This window comes from Onychostoma macrolepis, chromosome 02 (genome assembly GCF_012432095.1).
Source record: "Onychostoma macrolepis isolate SWU-2019 chromosome 02, ASM1243209v1, whole genome shotgun sequence".
Lineage (NCBI taxonomy): Eukaryota > Metazoa > Chordata > Actinopteri > Cypriniformes > Cyprinidae > Onychostoma > Onychostoma macrolepis.
In genome coordinates this window covers 22,429,391-22,446,840 of record NC_081156.1, presented here as the reverse complement: position 1 = coordinate 22,446,840, position 17,450 = coordinate 22,429,391, and the positions used below count along the sequence as shown (strand labels likewise).

The 17,450-nt window shown below is 37.4% G+C and overlaps 1 protein-coding gene across 3 annotated transcripts in view; it reads right to left on the bottom strand.

Moving 5' to 3' along the window:
- The window catches only part of tnr (tenascin R (restrictin, janusin)), a 160,359-nt gene that overhangs the window by 37,486 nt on the left and 105,423 nt on the right, over positions 1–17,450 (bottom strand). For 2 of the 3 annotated variants that reach the window (XM_058746610.1, XM_058746602.1), the window contains 8 exons: positions 14,756–15,019; positions 12,900–13,015; positions 11,086–11,236; positions 6,636–6,905; positions 6,231–6,416; positions 5,308–5,397; positions 4,840–5,103; positions 2,974–3,240 (listed from right to left, as the gene is read on the bottom strand). In XM_058746610.1, the coding sequence (XP_058602593.1) occupies positions 2,974–3,240; positions 4,840–5,103; positions 5,308–5,397; positions 6,231–6,416; positions 6,636–6,905; positions 11,086–11,236; positions 12,900–13,015; positions 14,756–15,019 (1,608 nt within the window). The remainder of the gene's footprint in view (positions 1–2,973; positions 3,241–4,839; positions 5,104–5,307; positions 5,398–6,230; positions 6,417–6,635; positions 6,906–11,085; positions 11,237–12,899; positions 13,016–14,755; positions 15,020–17,450) is intronic. The other variant, XM_058746616.1, reaches the window with a different exon arrangement.

Here is a 17,450-nt window from a genome sequence, read left to right as displayed (position 1 = left end):
TACTTAACACATTTCCAAGCTAACAGGCTTTATAAAACATTAGACGACAACAGGTGTGAATGCTTAAATTTCTCACATCATTACGATAATAATAATAATAATAATAATATGAAGCAATGTAAAAGTTGAAACTTTTTTTATTTAACTAATCAAGCTGCTGTGCAGGTGGCCTGCTGCAGAGTTAATTTCTATGTTTAGAAATAGCTCAGAGACAATATCTCCTTTGGCAACTGCAAATATCAGTTCACTGACAGAACAGCTGAATAATTCTTGACACCTCCACATTGAGAGAGAGGTAATTAGGGGAGGATTACACACTGTTGAATTAATTAAGACACAAAAGGGTGAAAAATCTGCTGTGCAGCTGTGTGCAGGAATCATAATGAGAAAATCCAGCAGGTATAGACGAGATCCTGTTCTGCGCAAGCTCACAAATAACTGTTAAATAACTAATACAAATGCAAAAACCTTTAAGGGACAGTTTACCCAAAAATGAAAATTCTGTCATCATTTACTCACCCTCCACTTCTGTAAACAGTTGCCATAGTATTTGGCTACCGATATTCTTCAAAATATCTTCTTTTCATACAGGTTTGTAACAACTTGAGGGTGAGTAAATGGTTTTCATTTTTGGGTCAACTATTCCTTAAAAGAGCAGCCTAGGAAAAATGCATGTTAACTTGTTTTATGATTTCTCAAAAGAATCAACACAACCACTCAAACAGACTCTTAATTTAGTAAAATGGTATTTTCAGTAATATTTGCACTAATTTCAGTGTGAAGTATAATTTTTATTTTTATTTTCAAGGAAGATCATTCTTCCTCTTGAAATTCACATATTCATTAAGCCTCTCATTTCTGTTAAGCCAGAGAATTTCATTCACATCAAATAATATGTTTTCTCAAGTGGTGGACTTAAGGAAAGAACAGCATAAATGCTGAATCCATGAATGGCACAAATGTAGTTCAATATCTCTGCAGGTCTCTTTTATTGCTTGGAGAAAAGTTACTTTGTCAGGAGATCAAAGATGATTGACAATTAGCATACAGTTTGGATTGGTGGTATGGTTCTGTTCTGGGCAAGAACAGTGATAACCCCCCAGGGTAAACAGAACAGAACCAACGGAAGTATGCAGATATCGTTAAAGTTCAGTAATTTTGTGTACATTTTAGAATTAGTCTGATTCAAAGGAGAATCAGAAGGCTGGATTTTGACTGACAGAGGAGGAGTTGGGGATGGAGGAGGGTAATTAGCTATTGAGCAATGCGAAAACTGCTGATAAAATGAGGGACCTTATATATGGATGCTTAGATAGGTGTCGTATTCCTATAGGTAGATGGGGATCAGCTGAGAGTCAGCTGATTGCAAACTTGACTAATGTGACCTGCCAGAACTAACGCTATGCTTAATTTTGTCATAAGGCTGTAATTGAACACTTTTCATATCGTGAAAGAGATGAACTCAACAACTGGATTCAGAAATGGAGAATAGGCGAATGGAGAATAGATAGGCCACCATCACAAAATAGGTTTTCACAGATGACTCTATATATAAATAGCAAAGTCATGATAGTTGTGTGAACAATTTCATAAATTGCACTTCCTGTGCTGTGTGCATTACAAACCCAGCAGGTATCAGTTTGATGCTATTTGACAGCATGCCATGAATATAGCATTACTTTAGTTTCTCCATGTTAACTGTTTTTGAAATAAACCGAAATTATTCATGAAAATGATACATGCAATTTGCATGAGGTCCAGAAAAATATAGTCTGTTTAGAAAAAGTGTTAATTGTTTTGAGTGCACTGGTGTAAAATCAACTGAGAAAACCCCCGTTTTTAAAGGGGTGGTTGACTGTTTTTTTTTCTAGGCTTGATTGTGTTTTAGGGGGTGCAGTCTAACATGTGTTAGTGCTTCATTTTTAAAAAAACGCATTATATTTCACATAATTTACCTTTATTTCACAACGCTCTGTCCCTTCTCCTCAAAACGCACTGATCATTTCCTGGTTTTATGAAGCCCCTCCCTCAGAAATACGCAATGGGCTCAGATTGGTTAGCTGGTCCAGTGTGTTGTGATTGGCTTAACCGCCTCTAGTGCGCGTCTGAACGTCCCGCCCCTCAGCTCAGCGGCATGTGCTCCAGTTGTATTGTAAACAATGGCGTCGTCTATATTGCTTATCAATTTGAGCCCGATTGAGACGCAGAAGATATTAGTGAAGAGGATCGCGCAGAACCTGTGCAAGCACGGCTCTTAATGGTATGTTTTTTGTTTGTTGTTGTCTCATACTTTTAGATATGCTGTTATTTGTAAGTGCTACCGCTTCTGTTAGCTTTTAATCTTTAAAGCTTTAATACAGTACGGCAACCGCACGTGCCTCCATGTTTAACGCTTGTCATAGCTGTGTGAAAATAAGTGTATAAATGGAACATTTCATTGTTGGAGAGAGAGAGAGAGAGAGAGAGAGAGAGATGCAGAATGTGTGCAGAGCAGGGTGATGCGAGGAACAGGATTGAGAACCGCTGCTTTAGAACATTGATTTTGAAACTTGTGAATTCATTAGAATCGTTAGAAGACAGAATTGCAATTCATATATGAATAGATTTTTACGTGCACCCCTAGTTTTCTCTTCCTCTTATCTAAAGCAGCGCAGCATGGCCTCACCCCCTTTGTTGCGTGTTACTGGAGGCGGGGTTTATCTGGGTTCGTGACGTAACGGACCTGGGAAGTAACTCGTTGTAGTTTTTGTAGCCATTAAAATGCCAGAATTTTAAAAGACGATATCTCCGTTTGCATTGAACTTTCAGCGCCGCAACTTTGCAGATATTGTTTATGCTCAAACAGCAACATTACACACTAACTAACGTTAAAAAAGTGAAATCGCAATCAACCACCCCTTTAAACATTAAATAAGCACACTTAACAACCTCAGGCATAATATGCATGAACATCACATTCATTATTATTAATACCTGTTGCGACTGAGCCTATAACTGGCTTTGAGGTCACATTGCCATGCATGGTAACCAGGGTAACAGTGTACCACCTGGAGGGCAGGAGACCAGTGAGTGTGATTTTGGTTTTGGACCCGTCTAGAGCAATCTCAGAATCATCACTGGAGTCCTGAGCATTGTAGTTCAAGATGAATGCGTCAGCAGGCGGTGCCGGTGCACTCCATGCCACAGTCAATGAATCAGAAGTGACATCGGAGAAGAAGAGCTGTGTGATAGGGCGGAACCCTGAAATTGAATGACAACAACTATATTACGAAATGCTGGCTCCTGTGATTAAAGATCTCTTAGTTGATTGGCACATCCTCACAGGAAGGAGGAAAGAAGAGTACAAGAATGAAGAACAATGAGGTGATCGGATGAAGTTTGCAGAAGAGATGCAGCCAGTTAGTAGATATCAAGCGAATGATGGAAACTGGATGAAGAAAAGTAGAAAATGGTGATGGAATATGATAAAATCTTGATAGTGTAGATATAAATGTGTTGATGTGGCATGCCAAAGCAAGTGTGTGATAACGACAAAGACAAAATGCATAAGGAAGATATAGTCTGAAGAGTTATTACTTTGATAGAGTAAAACAAAAATGAAGTGAAGCAGAGTTTAAGGCATTCTCAAACCCCCAGGGGCTCATAGCTGCAGGGGATTCTAGAAAGTTTGTGAAAGAAATATTCAATTAAATTCAATAAAATTAGCGCTGTTAATTTAATGTGTTAATTTAGTGAATTAATTAAAAATAGTGGAATTAAAAAAAAAAAAAAAAACAGAATTAATCACGCCCTGACCATTATGTAAATCCCATAAAAAGGGATTTCTTTTTTTTTTTTTTACTACTGGAGCAATTCAAACAATTAAGTACCATTTTCATACCGCCACTAGCACCAACACGCCTCGCCATACCACACTACTGAGAGCAGACAGAGCTATTCTCACAGGATGCACACTTGGATTCAAAAACAGAGTGCAGAGTGCAGAATGAAACCAGAAAGAGAATGAGAAAGAAAACAGAGGTCGCACAACTAATTTTTCAAAGTTGCGCTTGACACACCATCATAAAAATTTGGCGTTCAAGATACAACGCAACAGCCAAAGATGTTAATTTGCATGTCTACATACAAGAACAATTGTGTATATACAGTATACGTACACACACACACACACACACATATACTGTATATATATATATATATATATATATATATATATATGCGTGTATGTGTGTGTGTGTGTGTGTGTGCTCATTTAAAAAAAAAATGAACTGACTGACATCCCTATAAAGATGTTCTATTTGATCATTTTAATTTCATTCATTTTTAGGGCTATAAATCAATTACATGATCTTACCACTAGTTATCAAACAAATGATGGAAATTGAATAAAGTGGATAATGGTGATGAAACATGATTTAATCTTGATACTGTAGATATAAATGTGTTAATGCGCCATGTAAAAGCAACTGAGCGATAAAGACAAAATGTTGTAGAAATGCATAAGGAAGAAGAGCAAAATGATTAAATACATTCTGTTGATAAAAAAAGGTTGGGAACCCCTGGAGTAAAGGACAGTATTTTAATGAAAGATGATTAGAAGCAACTACAAATGAACCTGCTTGAAAAAAGCTACAGGAGCCATTGTATCTTCTTTGACCATGGCTAACAATAAATTAAAGGTCTTACACCCACACCATCCTAAATCCTCATGCAATTATCAAAGATATTAGCGATATTTCTGGCCAAAACTGACATGACATGTCACGAGGCGAAGATGAGGCAATGCTTTGGCTACTCAACAGTGATTCCTGTACTCCATTTCCCAAAAGATCAAATTACCTGTGAAGGCATCAATAGTTGCTGCAGTGCTCTGCTGCCTGCCTCTCTGTGCTGCAACTGTAATGGTGTACTCAGTGCCCGGCTCTAGACCTGTCAGTGTGGTGGTGTTGACGTCCTTGGGCACCGTCAGCTCAGTTGTGACTCCAGTGGAGGAAGTGTAGGTCACCCTATAGTGATCAATAGGCCCCTGCACTGTGCCCCACAACAGGGTGATGGTGTTGTCTGTGGAGGCTGTGACAGTCAAATCCAAGGGGACATCCAGACCTAACGATCAGAGTATACTGTGGCTGTTTCAAGGTTTGCAATGGGAATATTAAGCTGTGTGGTTCAGTAAACCTTATCACAAACATATATCAGTTCAACTGGCAAAAACTGGTTTAGGCAGCAGGAATACAAACTCCATGCAATTGAAAATAAATTTATTTCACTGTGATCTGGCAACGGCAGGCCTATAATCTTATCCCTTACCCGTTCTGGCATTCATCGTTGCTGGGGTGCTTTGGTTGGCACCTAGAACTGCTGAAATTCCTATGCCATACTCTGTGCCAGGCAGTAAATCTAAAGATGAGAAGAAAGTAAAATAGCAAAAGATAGAGAGTGATTTAAAAAAACGAGCAATACATTATGCACATAAGCAATATATTTTGCTGTCACTAAACAAGTATAAGTTTTTGGTAAATATAGATTTGTGGGCCCTCACAATTAGTCCATAATGAGAGACAAGAGTTAAACATCTTGAAGTTACTTGCACGTAGAGATGAGAAACAAATAATTTATTTTTAATACTTATTACCAGAAATGTTCCTTATTTGCAAAAAAGCTGTTAAAGAAAGAAAAAAGTCTGTATGCCAGCAAATTTAAAGGAGTAGCTGTAGTCTAGAATGAGGATTCAGGGTCTTCAAGTTGGACATACAGTCAAATCTGTCTGTATATATAAAACTTTATGTATGGATACCTAAGAATATCAACAAATCTTGTTTATAATGTATTTAACAAAATCCTCAAGTCATTGTAGTGACAAAGCAATAAAAATACATGAATACCTCAACCCATTATAGTGGCAATGCAATATTTATATATTTAAAATGTTAGGATTAATGTGCATTTGTGATGGCATGTTGTTTTATTATAAATATAATAATTGTAAAGCTTTTTAATCTTAAACTTCAATTTTGAAGCAACAGCTGTATTTTTAATACAACAATTTTAAATGTGAATTTTATTGAAAATGTTATTCATATTATGAATAAAACCATTTTACCAAGTATTGGTTCAATATCCTATATAATATCTGAAATTTGGTTATGTCAGATATTATAATATATTATATAGAAATTGTATAGAATATTTCAGTTCTATGAAATAAAGGAAAAAGCTGGGTTTGAGTTTACCAGTGAGAGTAGTTTTGGTGGTGGCGCCATCATTGCGTGGGACAATGACTTTGTCATACTGATCACCAGCCAGTGTGCTGTAAACCACCCTGTAGCCTTCTACATCTGCCTCACTATTGTCCCATTCCAGCTCCAGGCTAGTGGAAGTTTTCGACAGCACTCTCAGGTTCTTTGGTGCATCGATTTCTTAAATAAAATAAATAAATAAATTGATAATGTACTAGTCACTTAGATGGATAACAGAAAGCTGGATTATCAAGTTGCATTTCTGGAATCAAATATAAATGTTTACTTTTGTGAAGCAGACCTGCTCCACTTAAAGATGTCAGTATAGCTAAAATAAAGACTGTGAAAACTGAAATCAAAAGTGAATGGTGAAAGATAATTCACACAGTTTTCCTTCACCTGTGGTAAACTCTGTGGAAATGGCTCCACTCTCAGTGCCATTCCAGACTCCACTGACTGATACTTCATATGTGGATCCAGGCCTCAGGACTTGGAGGGAGTACTGGCTCAGAGTAGGCTGGAGGCGAAAGGTGGTCTTTGGTCCGTCCACCCCTACCAGCCCATATCGCAATATAATCTGGTCCACTTTAGCCTTGGGTGGGCTCCATTCCACAAAGGCAACCGTGTCTGAGATGTCTCGTACAATAAGCTGTGTTGGCCCATCTATCACTGATGGAAAAAACATAAGACAACATCACTAATATGAGAAAAGTCAGAGCTTCTCAACATGCTAGAAGTGTTTTCAACCATGAGTCTGATGACCCTGGGTGTCCATACAAGCACTCCAGGTGGTCCATGGAGATGATTTAGAAAACATACTAAATTTTCTTTTAAATTCTGACTTTTTAAACAATTTAAAAAAACTGATAAGCATTATATAATCTAAATATAAATGCAGTTATTAAAAGTGTTACTGAAAAAAATCTAGCAAAGGGAGAAGGTCTTTGGCTCTGTAAAGTTTTAATACCCTTAATATAGAATTTATTGAAGTTTCTCTAACATGGTAACAGTGGCATAAGAACTTTTGTTTTGAGTAATTTGTGCCTAAGGGTGTTTATTTGATGATTTGAGTTTAATATCTGAAAAAAACAACAAAAAAAAAAAAAACATGACAGTCTGGATGAATAAATCATGTGATTAATGATGGACATAAAAACATCTCTTTTTGTACCATTAAATACAAATGAAGATAAAATACAAATGAAAAAAAATGTGAATTTGCTTGAAGTGTATTTTTCCACAGAAAAAAAAACAGACCTAACAGGTCTTAGTGGATTCAAAGTGAAAAATACCCACAAAAATGACTTATTTTGCTATATTTTATCTATTGTATCATTAGAATTTCACCATGGTAATGGTGCAGGACCAAATATATTTTAAAAAAAGAAAGAAAGTGCAATGTTGTGGGAATGTGCAGAACGCTGAATTTACAAGTTAAGCTTGAACTTTAAATATAGTGAACTGTGACTGTGTCTCATTTAAAAGGTGAGGTGTGTAATATATGTGATTTATAAGGAAATTGCAAAAATACCAACCCCCCCCACCCCCAACAGGAACTCATTGTAATGCTTGCCTCCATCTACTATAACGGCTGCTCAGTTCAGCTTGGCTGAACGTACTATAACCTACTGAAATTTTGATGACATACATTGTTTCTTGAAAAAAAGCTACTTTGTTAGAAAATTGGTAACATCAGAATGCATAGAATGGCTGTCAGTTGAGCAACATGTTTTTATGGTTATGTTACAGCTCATGCTAAGCAGCCAAACACTGAATCTTGGGACACATGCCACTGGTTAAGAAGTTGAACTACTCGAACCAAACAATGCTTGAAAACTTAGAGCCACAACGTTTACCTCAAGTCTTATTAACCAGCAATATATAACAATATTGAAAATTACACACTTCATCTTAAAGTTATCCATGGTTTCAAGTACAGTACATGAGAAAGTGTCAATAATATTCGCCAGCAGGCAATCCCGCACTCAAGCGACTGAATCAAGAGGCCATGCTGAGCCTCCAACAGGCTCTTTTAATAAGACGCTAACTGACTGTGTGAATAATTAACCTGCTTCTTTATATAGGGCAACATGACCATCTGCCTCAGTAACAGGTATTGTGAAGGAAGATGAACATCTCTGGTACTTATGACCTCAAGAGTTCAGCTCATCTCCAACCTCGACCTCATTCTGCTGTGATATGCAAAATGCTACTAATTGGACCAGGTGAGACTGCGCTGAATCCCATGTATGCCTTTCTAAAGATGAGCCTACAGCATATACTGCACATGATGCCATTGTGACTCCCTAAAGAGTATTACAACTAAATAATGTGACCCGTTAATCAAACACGAGGGTTTCGAAGGAACCCCAAGTAATTGAGGAAATTATGTCACCTCAGGTTCATGGGAATATTTACTTTAAGTTCTCTGAACAGCCTATTCAGTCCACAAGGGTGATTTCTTGGTTTTATTCAAGGCACACCAGCACAGACTCATTTTTAAGTCTAGACACACCAGAGACCAGGCAGTAGATTACTGTTTATTTTTTCCTGAAAATGTTGTATTTTAGCGCTTAAGCATAATTACTGTGAAGCAAACTCATGAGGCGCCAAGCGCACGCTTAGTGAAAACTTGTCTTCCCGGGCTTACTCCGGGGATAGATAAATCTTTGCACACATAAATAATTAAGTGACATCAAATTTGTCTTTCTTTATCCAATAAGGTATCCACAGTGGACACGTGAAATATTAATGGGCTTGCATGCATAATTAATGCCTCTTTAATTATGCTCGACAGTGAGGCCCGAAGAAATTAATGGCGTTTTCACAGCAGACATGCAATTTCAATTGTCCAGGAAAAGTTCAATTGAATCTAATCCTCCTGTCTGTAAGTGACAGAAGAAGAATTCTTGGGTGAAGTTTACATTAAGTGCATAATTGCTGGCAGACTCACCCATTCATCATAGTGACATTTTCCATTAGCTGAAGCAATGTGACACCTCCTTGCAGTTTATGCCTTCCCAGCCCAGCTCGGCCCCTCTCACATGCCATTTGAAAGCTCTGTTTACATACCTTCCTTCGTGAGTGCACTATATCACTGGCTGTATGTTTTTCTGCATGTCTTGTCAGATACATTTGCAATAGTGTTTCGTTCTGACAACACACTGTCAGCAGACTAACAGTAAAATGACTGTATTCGTAGTATAGTTTGAAGGTGAGCCCTCTGTTCAGCCTCACTGCTGCACTACTGATTTCAGCACCAAGGACAGGGGAAAAACAACAGGACATGGCAGATGGGTGGAGGAAATCACTGCTCAAGCCACTTCCAACTTGTCAGCTCCATCTACAAAAGAGACACTAGTGACTCAGCTGGCTGAGTAACCTGAAGGGAAAAACACTTCACATTGTTCGCTCTTTCATCTTCTCAGCACACAGAAAGCAACGGTAAACTAGATCTCCCTGCACTGTGCATCCGCCCGAGGAGCATTTGTTTGCTTTGCAAACTTTTATGTCTCCACCAATGATGAAACATTCTGTTCTGCCATTCCACACTAAGAGCATCTATATTATCTATCACAAAACTTGCTTGCTTGGTGAGCATAGTTGATTCAGTCAACTAGGGATGGCTGTTACTAAATATTGCATTATAATATAATAATATAATGCTGTCAAAAGATTAATCACGATTAATCACATACAATATCAAACTCAATAAATTTTTTTTAAAATATATACATGTATATGTGTGTGTATTTATATATACATATGTATCCAATTATTTTGGATGCGATTAATTGTGATAAATCATTTGAAAGCACTAAATATAACATAACATAACATAACATATAACATAACATAACATAACATAACATAACATAACATAACATATAACATAACATATAACATAACATAACATAACATAACATAACATAACATAACATAACATAACATAACATAACATAACATAACATAACATAACATAACATAACATAACATAACATAACATAACATAACATAACATAACATAACATGCCTATAATATGTTACCCTGGACCACAAAACCAGCCATAAGGGTAAATTTTTGGAAATTGAGATTTATACATCGTGAAGAAATAAGCTTTCCATTGATTTATGGTTTGTTAGGATAGGACAATATTTGGCCAATATACAACTATTTGAACATCAGGAATCTGAGGGTGCAAAAAAATCAAAATACTAAGAAAATCACCTTTAAAGTTGTCCGAATTAAGTAATGTAATGTAATGTAATATAATATAATATAGAAACATTTGCAAATAATCAAAAAAAAAAAAACATATTAATGTGAAATTTTATCAGCAATGTATCAATTAACAAATGGTAAATTTGTAGACAGATGACAGACCTTGTTCCTAGATAATTAATTACCATACAAATGCATTAGTTTTGTCACTGTGGAGCCATGCAAATGGTCTTCAGGTTCCTCAGAAACAATTACCGAAGAAAAGGTTTAAATTGCACAATAGAATCTTACACAGAACTTATTGACTAAAGGTGCAATATACTGACATTGAAGGGGTAATGAGAAAATGCATGTATTGGGACACACAAACTACTCTAGGTAGGTCATTAAAATCAAAGACATATACAGCAAGTTCAAGAAAAACACGATTGAGTTATCGGAGAATGTAACAGCGAGACGTGGGTGTTCATATAGATCGGCTGGTACAGCATGGTGCTAACAATGCCAAGGTCATGCATTTGATTCCCAAGGAACACGCATACACTAAGCGTAATACTTGAATGCACTGCAAAATGCTTGGAATAAAAGTCTGTCAAATGCATAAATGTAAATGAGTGAGAAGCGTACGTGTGATAATCGTTGCAGTAACAGGCTGGCTCCTTCCTTGGTCTTTCAAGGCCACCAGGTTGACAGTGTATTCTTCCCCAGGCCGCAACCCTGTCTGGTGGAACGACGTGATGGTACTGGGTAGTTGTGCTGTCATCCCTCCATCATTGTCCTTTGACGTGCACAAGACACAGACACATACGAAAATATCACATTTCACAATTCTGGCATCAGAGTGCAGGCAGGCATGCAGGAACAAACAGTACACCGCTTGAATCAACAGAGATTGTTTTCAGGAGGCAGTCGGCTGTGTAAAAAAAGAAGCTGCTGGAATTTCAGCGTAGATGCATTTCGCCAGATGTTTGATGTATTGAATCAAGCCTTGTTTTCCCCCCAACTCGCCTAGCAGAGCACTTTGTGAGTTTGATGCATCGCACCCCACAAGACATCAACTAACCTCCCCTGGAACGCTTATGAAATCAAGCAATATCAAAGTGCGGGAGGGTTTCAGAAAATGTGACTTCTAAAAAGCCTCTTTCCTTTTGTTCTTTGCCATTGACTCGGTGAACGCACACTTGTCCCTGCCCTTGCATCCATTACGATATTGTGGACAATCAGTATGGCTCTTACGCTTTGTAGGATTAAATGCGCAGAGGATAGGACTTCCACTTCTAATATGATTTCCCCAGTGGCATACCAGAGTTGGCTCTCATGCACAGTACTCTTAACAGACCCTCTCACCGATGGAAGATTGAAGTACACCATGATCCCCCGCCCTCGACCATCAGCTTCTTTGTATTCACTTTCTATTCTCCCAAAAGAGGCTTTTGACTTTGTTTCCAAGGTATTTTCTTTTAGTCCAAAAATGAAGGATTTATGAAACTCACTTTGCCCGGACGTAAGCTATGAATTTTACTGAGAGCTAAAACAGTGGGATGAGACCCAGACTTCCCAGCATAGGACAGAAACTGCACTCTTCAAGGGGTCCTAAAATGTGTGGCTTTTACCCGGCCGAGCTCTCAAAACAGTCTACAAATAGATTTGCCAAATCATCTCCTGGCTGAAGGAAATCCTTTGTCTGAACCATTTAAGCAAACCATAATCCTCACTTTACCAGTTTCCATTACACACAAGCACACCTCTGATATGTCTTTTGTTGGAGGGGAAGAGTGTGTTTACAGATTCAATGGCTGGGTCTTAATAGTAATGCTACAACCAAATGAAATAAACAACGCCTCAGGGGCTCTGATGTGTGTTTGTTATTATACATAGGGAGAGATGTTTCACCTCGATGTGAAATGACAGGTATGTTGCGCAGGAGACATGCTGTTTTGCATACGGTGATGTCTCCCACAGCTATTTCATAATGAGGCACAGAGCACAAGCTCCACATTTTGCTGGCATGCAGGAGCTGGACGTTTTTCTTCTTCCTGTGAGGGTGCAGAATGCACATGCTGAAAATGTTTTGTCCTTTCTCCAGATGGAACATTTGAAAGGGGATTAGTGAGAACATCTCTGCCTGGATGTATTGTGTTTCTGCCATGATGCAGAATAATTCTCTTTCAAACAAGGGCAGATTGACATTTATCATGCTGAGAGGCACCTGTCAGAAACCAAATCATCTTTGGCTTCAAAAAGCATTAATTTATCAACTGTGCACAGATGTCTGTCAAAACCTTACATTGCAGTTTTCTTGTTTACTGTTGTGGAAGTACAATGCAACGGATGCTGAAGTCCACAAATGCTACCAGATTCCAGAACCTTAGTGTTGTTACGCCAGAAGCTACGGCAGGGGCAGAATCAAATGAAGTGTGACCTTCTAAGGAAAGCCTTACCTTGGGAATGAAGCTTATTTCCCAACCATCAAACAAGTAGTCTAAGGGTTGCCACTGAACCTCCACGGATGTCTCCATGATGGATTTGAAGAGTAAACCGTCTGGATTCGAGAGATCTAAAAGGTACAGATTGATGCATTATTGGCCTCCGTCCTGTGTGTGTTCAATAAATCAACATTTCTCAGCCAAGGTGGATCTTTACTCTCTGCTTTTAGCTCTGTAAAAAGAGAGCAGTGGATACAGAGAGGTTCACTTTGTGGACATATTCAGGATTATTTTAGTTTTCCCAGATATTTTAAAAATGAAATGTGTCTTAAATCAGTTTACATTTATTGTATAAAGGATGCAGTCGGGAAACCCAAAGAATAGAAGTCAGGAAATAGCATTACAGTCATTTCACAGTGCACACAAGTGAACCTCCAACCTTTTCAGCGTCAACAATAGTAAGAGCCTCCAGAGGCTTTGAAAATAATATCATGGAAACAGTAATAAAACACTATCTCTGCTGGAAGTGTCCTGCTATATGATGACATACAAAGGTTTGTAAGGAAGTGATAATGTACCATCATACAATAAATAGTACTAAATAAACTCTGACAGTAGTCAGTCTCTGTCGCTCTCCTTCTCACTAACCTACCTACACTACTGTTCAAAGGTTTGGGTTAAGCAGAATATTTGATTTAAAAGAAATTAAAGCTTTTATTCAGCAAGGTATCAATTTATCAAAATTTCAAATGAGATTTAAGACATTTAAAAGGTTACAGATTTCTATTCATATAAGTGCTGTTTTTAACATCATAAAAATTCTGAAAAAAATATATAATACTGTTTCTACAAAATATTAAGCAGCATAACCTTTTTTCAACATTGATAACAATAAGCAGCATTTTAGAGTAATTTCCAAAGGATCATGTGACACTGAGGACCAGAGTACTGCCATCACATGAATAAATTACATTATATATTATAGAAAAATAGAAAAGAGTTATTGTAAATTGTTTTCACAAAGATTTCACAATATTACTGTGGTTTTGCTGTATCTGTCTCTTTTCTCTTTATTTCCTTCCTTGCTTTTTCTCTCTATTTATTCCTTCCTTGCGATATGTTTTTCTATTTTTTCTGTTTTTTTCTGCACAGGATTTCGGCTATTGCAAGCATATCCTTCAATTGCAGAAAATGGAGCATCAATAATGTTCAAAATTAGTCTCATCTTTGTTACATTACAGAAATTATGGCCCCACTAGTTGAATATCTCAGAAATCTAAGCAAATCCTCAATGCCTGCCAGATGCCACATGCAAATAGCAATTTCTTTCAAATTCATTAAGTTCCAATTATCTTTATTATCTCTGAATTACCTGCAAAAATGTAAGAGACAGAAGGCCAGTCAGTGGTGCTTTATGATTGTCTGTAGAATGCCCAACTGGCTTTTCACAAATAATGGAATGTTTGTTATGATGTTTTCTATTCTAGGATGAGGCATTTTGCTCAAATATGACAGGCAGTGACTGTATACGAAAGGCCCTCTAGCATTTTGCCAATCTGGCACTGCTACTCACCAGGTGGTGGGTGTCTAATCATATCCTGTTGGCAAAGACAGCCAGTTGTTCCTCTGAAGAACTAACATGAGGTATGTGTGTGTGTGTGCAAATGGGTCTGTGAAGGAGTGTGTAATCTCTCATCCAGGTCTATTAAACCTGGGTTATGCTTGGGTAACAATGATGAACTTACAATGAAAATGTCACATTCAAGATCTATGCAAAACACCTCAGACATTTCAATAGAAAAATAGCCTTATCTGACCAAAACACCAATGCTATTTGAATAAAAGAGCTCTCAGGAGAGAAGTGCACTCACAGGTGGAGACTAAGGTGTTCATTGGGGCACTTATGATGTTGTCGATCACCGCGTACACATTGATGTTGTACTCCAGACCTGGCTCCAACCCTTTGATGGTGGTGTTGGTAACATTTCCTGGGACTCTGATCTCTAGTTGGACTCCACCAGGGGTTGTGGGGGCGTAAGTGATGAGATAGTCTGTCAGGATCACAGGCCCCTCCCATTCCAGATCAATGGTGTTCTCTGACACCCCCCGAACTCGCAGATTCATAGGAGGTGACACTGTGTATAAAAAGGCAGACGATATCACATGAATATGAATTATTCTGATCAAAAAGCAATCATTCTGAGAAGACGGGTATGGAAAATTTCTGATGTGATCTAAAGCAAATCACGCGGCAAGCATTTTACAACTTTTGTTCACAGATAACTTTTGATAGATAGATAGATAGATAGATAGATAGATAGATAGATAGATAGATAGATAGATAGATAGATAGATAGATAGATAGATAGATAGATAGATAGATAGATAGATAGATAGATAGATAGATAGATAGCTATACAAAATACATGGGGAAAAAAACACAAAAACTGTGTTCGTATTCAGCCTTCGCCCAGTGTTTCAATTTGTTCGGTTTTGGTTTCGGCTTCAGCCAAGAATTTTAATTTCAGTGCATCCTTGATGGATGGATGGATGGATGAATGCATAGACAGACAGACAGACAGAAACAGATAGACAGACAGATAGATAGATAGATAGATAGATAGATGATAGATGATAGATAGATAGATAGATAGATAGATAGATAGATAGATAGATAGATAGATAGATAGATAGATAGATAGATAGATAGATAGATAGATAGATAGATAGATAGATAGTGTTGCAACACAGCAGTTTTAAGTGGTTGTTCCAAGCCACATCTAGTATTATCTGACAATGATGTTCTGGTGTGCAGTGAACTTGAAAAAGTTAGAAAATGTAGCTACTTATAAAAAGAGTTTGGAGAATCCCATTTGAGTTACCCAAGAGACTAAGAAACAACCCGGGTCTCCGGAACACATGAGACTTCTTCCTGATACTGGGCTCATAGGAGAAGCTATAAGTGGCCCCCAGGGAATTGCTAAGGACTTGAGAAAGCTATTCAGCTCCTTCCACACGTACAGGACAGACTGGCGTTCCTTCTGGTCCCCCTCTACAACAGACCCCTCAAAATATAGAAAAAAAGTCCCAGAGTGCATACTTAGCAAAATTTATCACTCTAGCATCTGTGCTTTTCACCCATATCTAGTTGCCAAGCTCCCCGTTTTATTTTCAAGGAGGAACAAGAATCTGAGAAGCGGAGCAGATAGTCTTAGACAAAAAGGGAGCAACGGTCTTTCCAACTGGATGCTTCTCAGTTTCCACATCTCACAAGAAAGTCTTATCACTTACAAACTTGGAAGCTGACATCAATTATTTGAAAAGACTTCTATTGCAAAATAATAATAATAATATATATATATATATATATATATATATATATATATATATTCTTCAGCATATTATGTAGAATCAGCATATATTTCCTAGCATACTTAGCATAATCCGAAATGTTTTCTATTCAAATTATATATATTTAGAAAAAAAAAAAAAAAAACAATTATATATATATATATATATATATATATATATATATATATATATATATATATATATAATTTTGTGAATTAACTGTTTTTTATTTTATTTAATTCAGCACAGCAGCACAAATTCTAACAGCAATTTCTCAATCCATTCAAACTGGATTCATTCTCAGCTTTGTACGTGCAATAGTATTGGCAGCTCTGCTTGACTAGATTATCGATTGCCATGTTCTGAAGCAACAATATGTCAGCTAACAGTCTTTCAGAATAGCTTAAAGACTATGTTTTGGCAAAGTGTGTAGAGTATAATTTGCTATTACTTATTTCATGATTACTTTTGTTGAATTAGTAGAAAGACTTGTTAAAAGCAGGTGTAGTTCTATGTTTTTTTGTGAGAGCAATTTAATTTCTTGATGAATAGAAAATATCTGCTGATTAGAAAAATTGTCATTGTCAAAGAGAGACATTTCGCATATCATTTCATCTTAATCTATTTGAAGATTTCAGATAGGAAATTCTCATCACATCTTATTTCCTTCATTACTTCTTTCCCCCCATCACTACCTGTTTGCAAAATACTTTTTTCTTACGTTTTCATCGGCCTAATGAAACGAGAAAATTGGATAGAGTAACTGAAAGAAAAGCTATATCCTAATTCATTCCCTTGATAATATGAAGACCTAAGAGAGCAGAGAATCTTCAGAAGCTGTGTGGAGAGTAATAATTGAGCAGCCACTCGCCGTATTCCACCACCTCTCGCACACAACACCCCACTATTTTCTCCTAATTGCAATGAAATAAGCAATTTTGCCTCCACTCAGTCTTGCAGAAAATGAGAGGGAGAAAACTGGGTTGGTAATATGATTTGCCCCTCCCTCTCCCACTCGTGAGATGACAGCTGTCTTCAGCGATGTGGGGTTTCACCAGCTTTTTCCACGAACTAGCTGTGAACCTGGGTAAGCGTGATGGAGAAATTGCTTCGGCCTGGTTAATATGACACTTCTTCCCCAGTGAATGTGACTTTTGACAAATGAATGGTGTTACGCTGTGAGTTGTCACCAATTTTACAGCCATGACTGCAGGA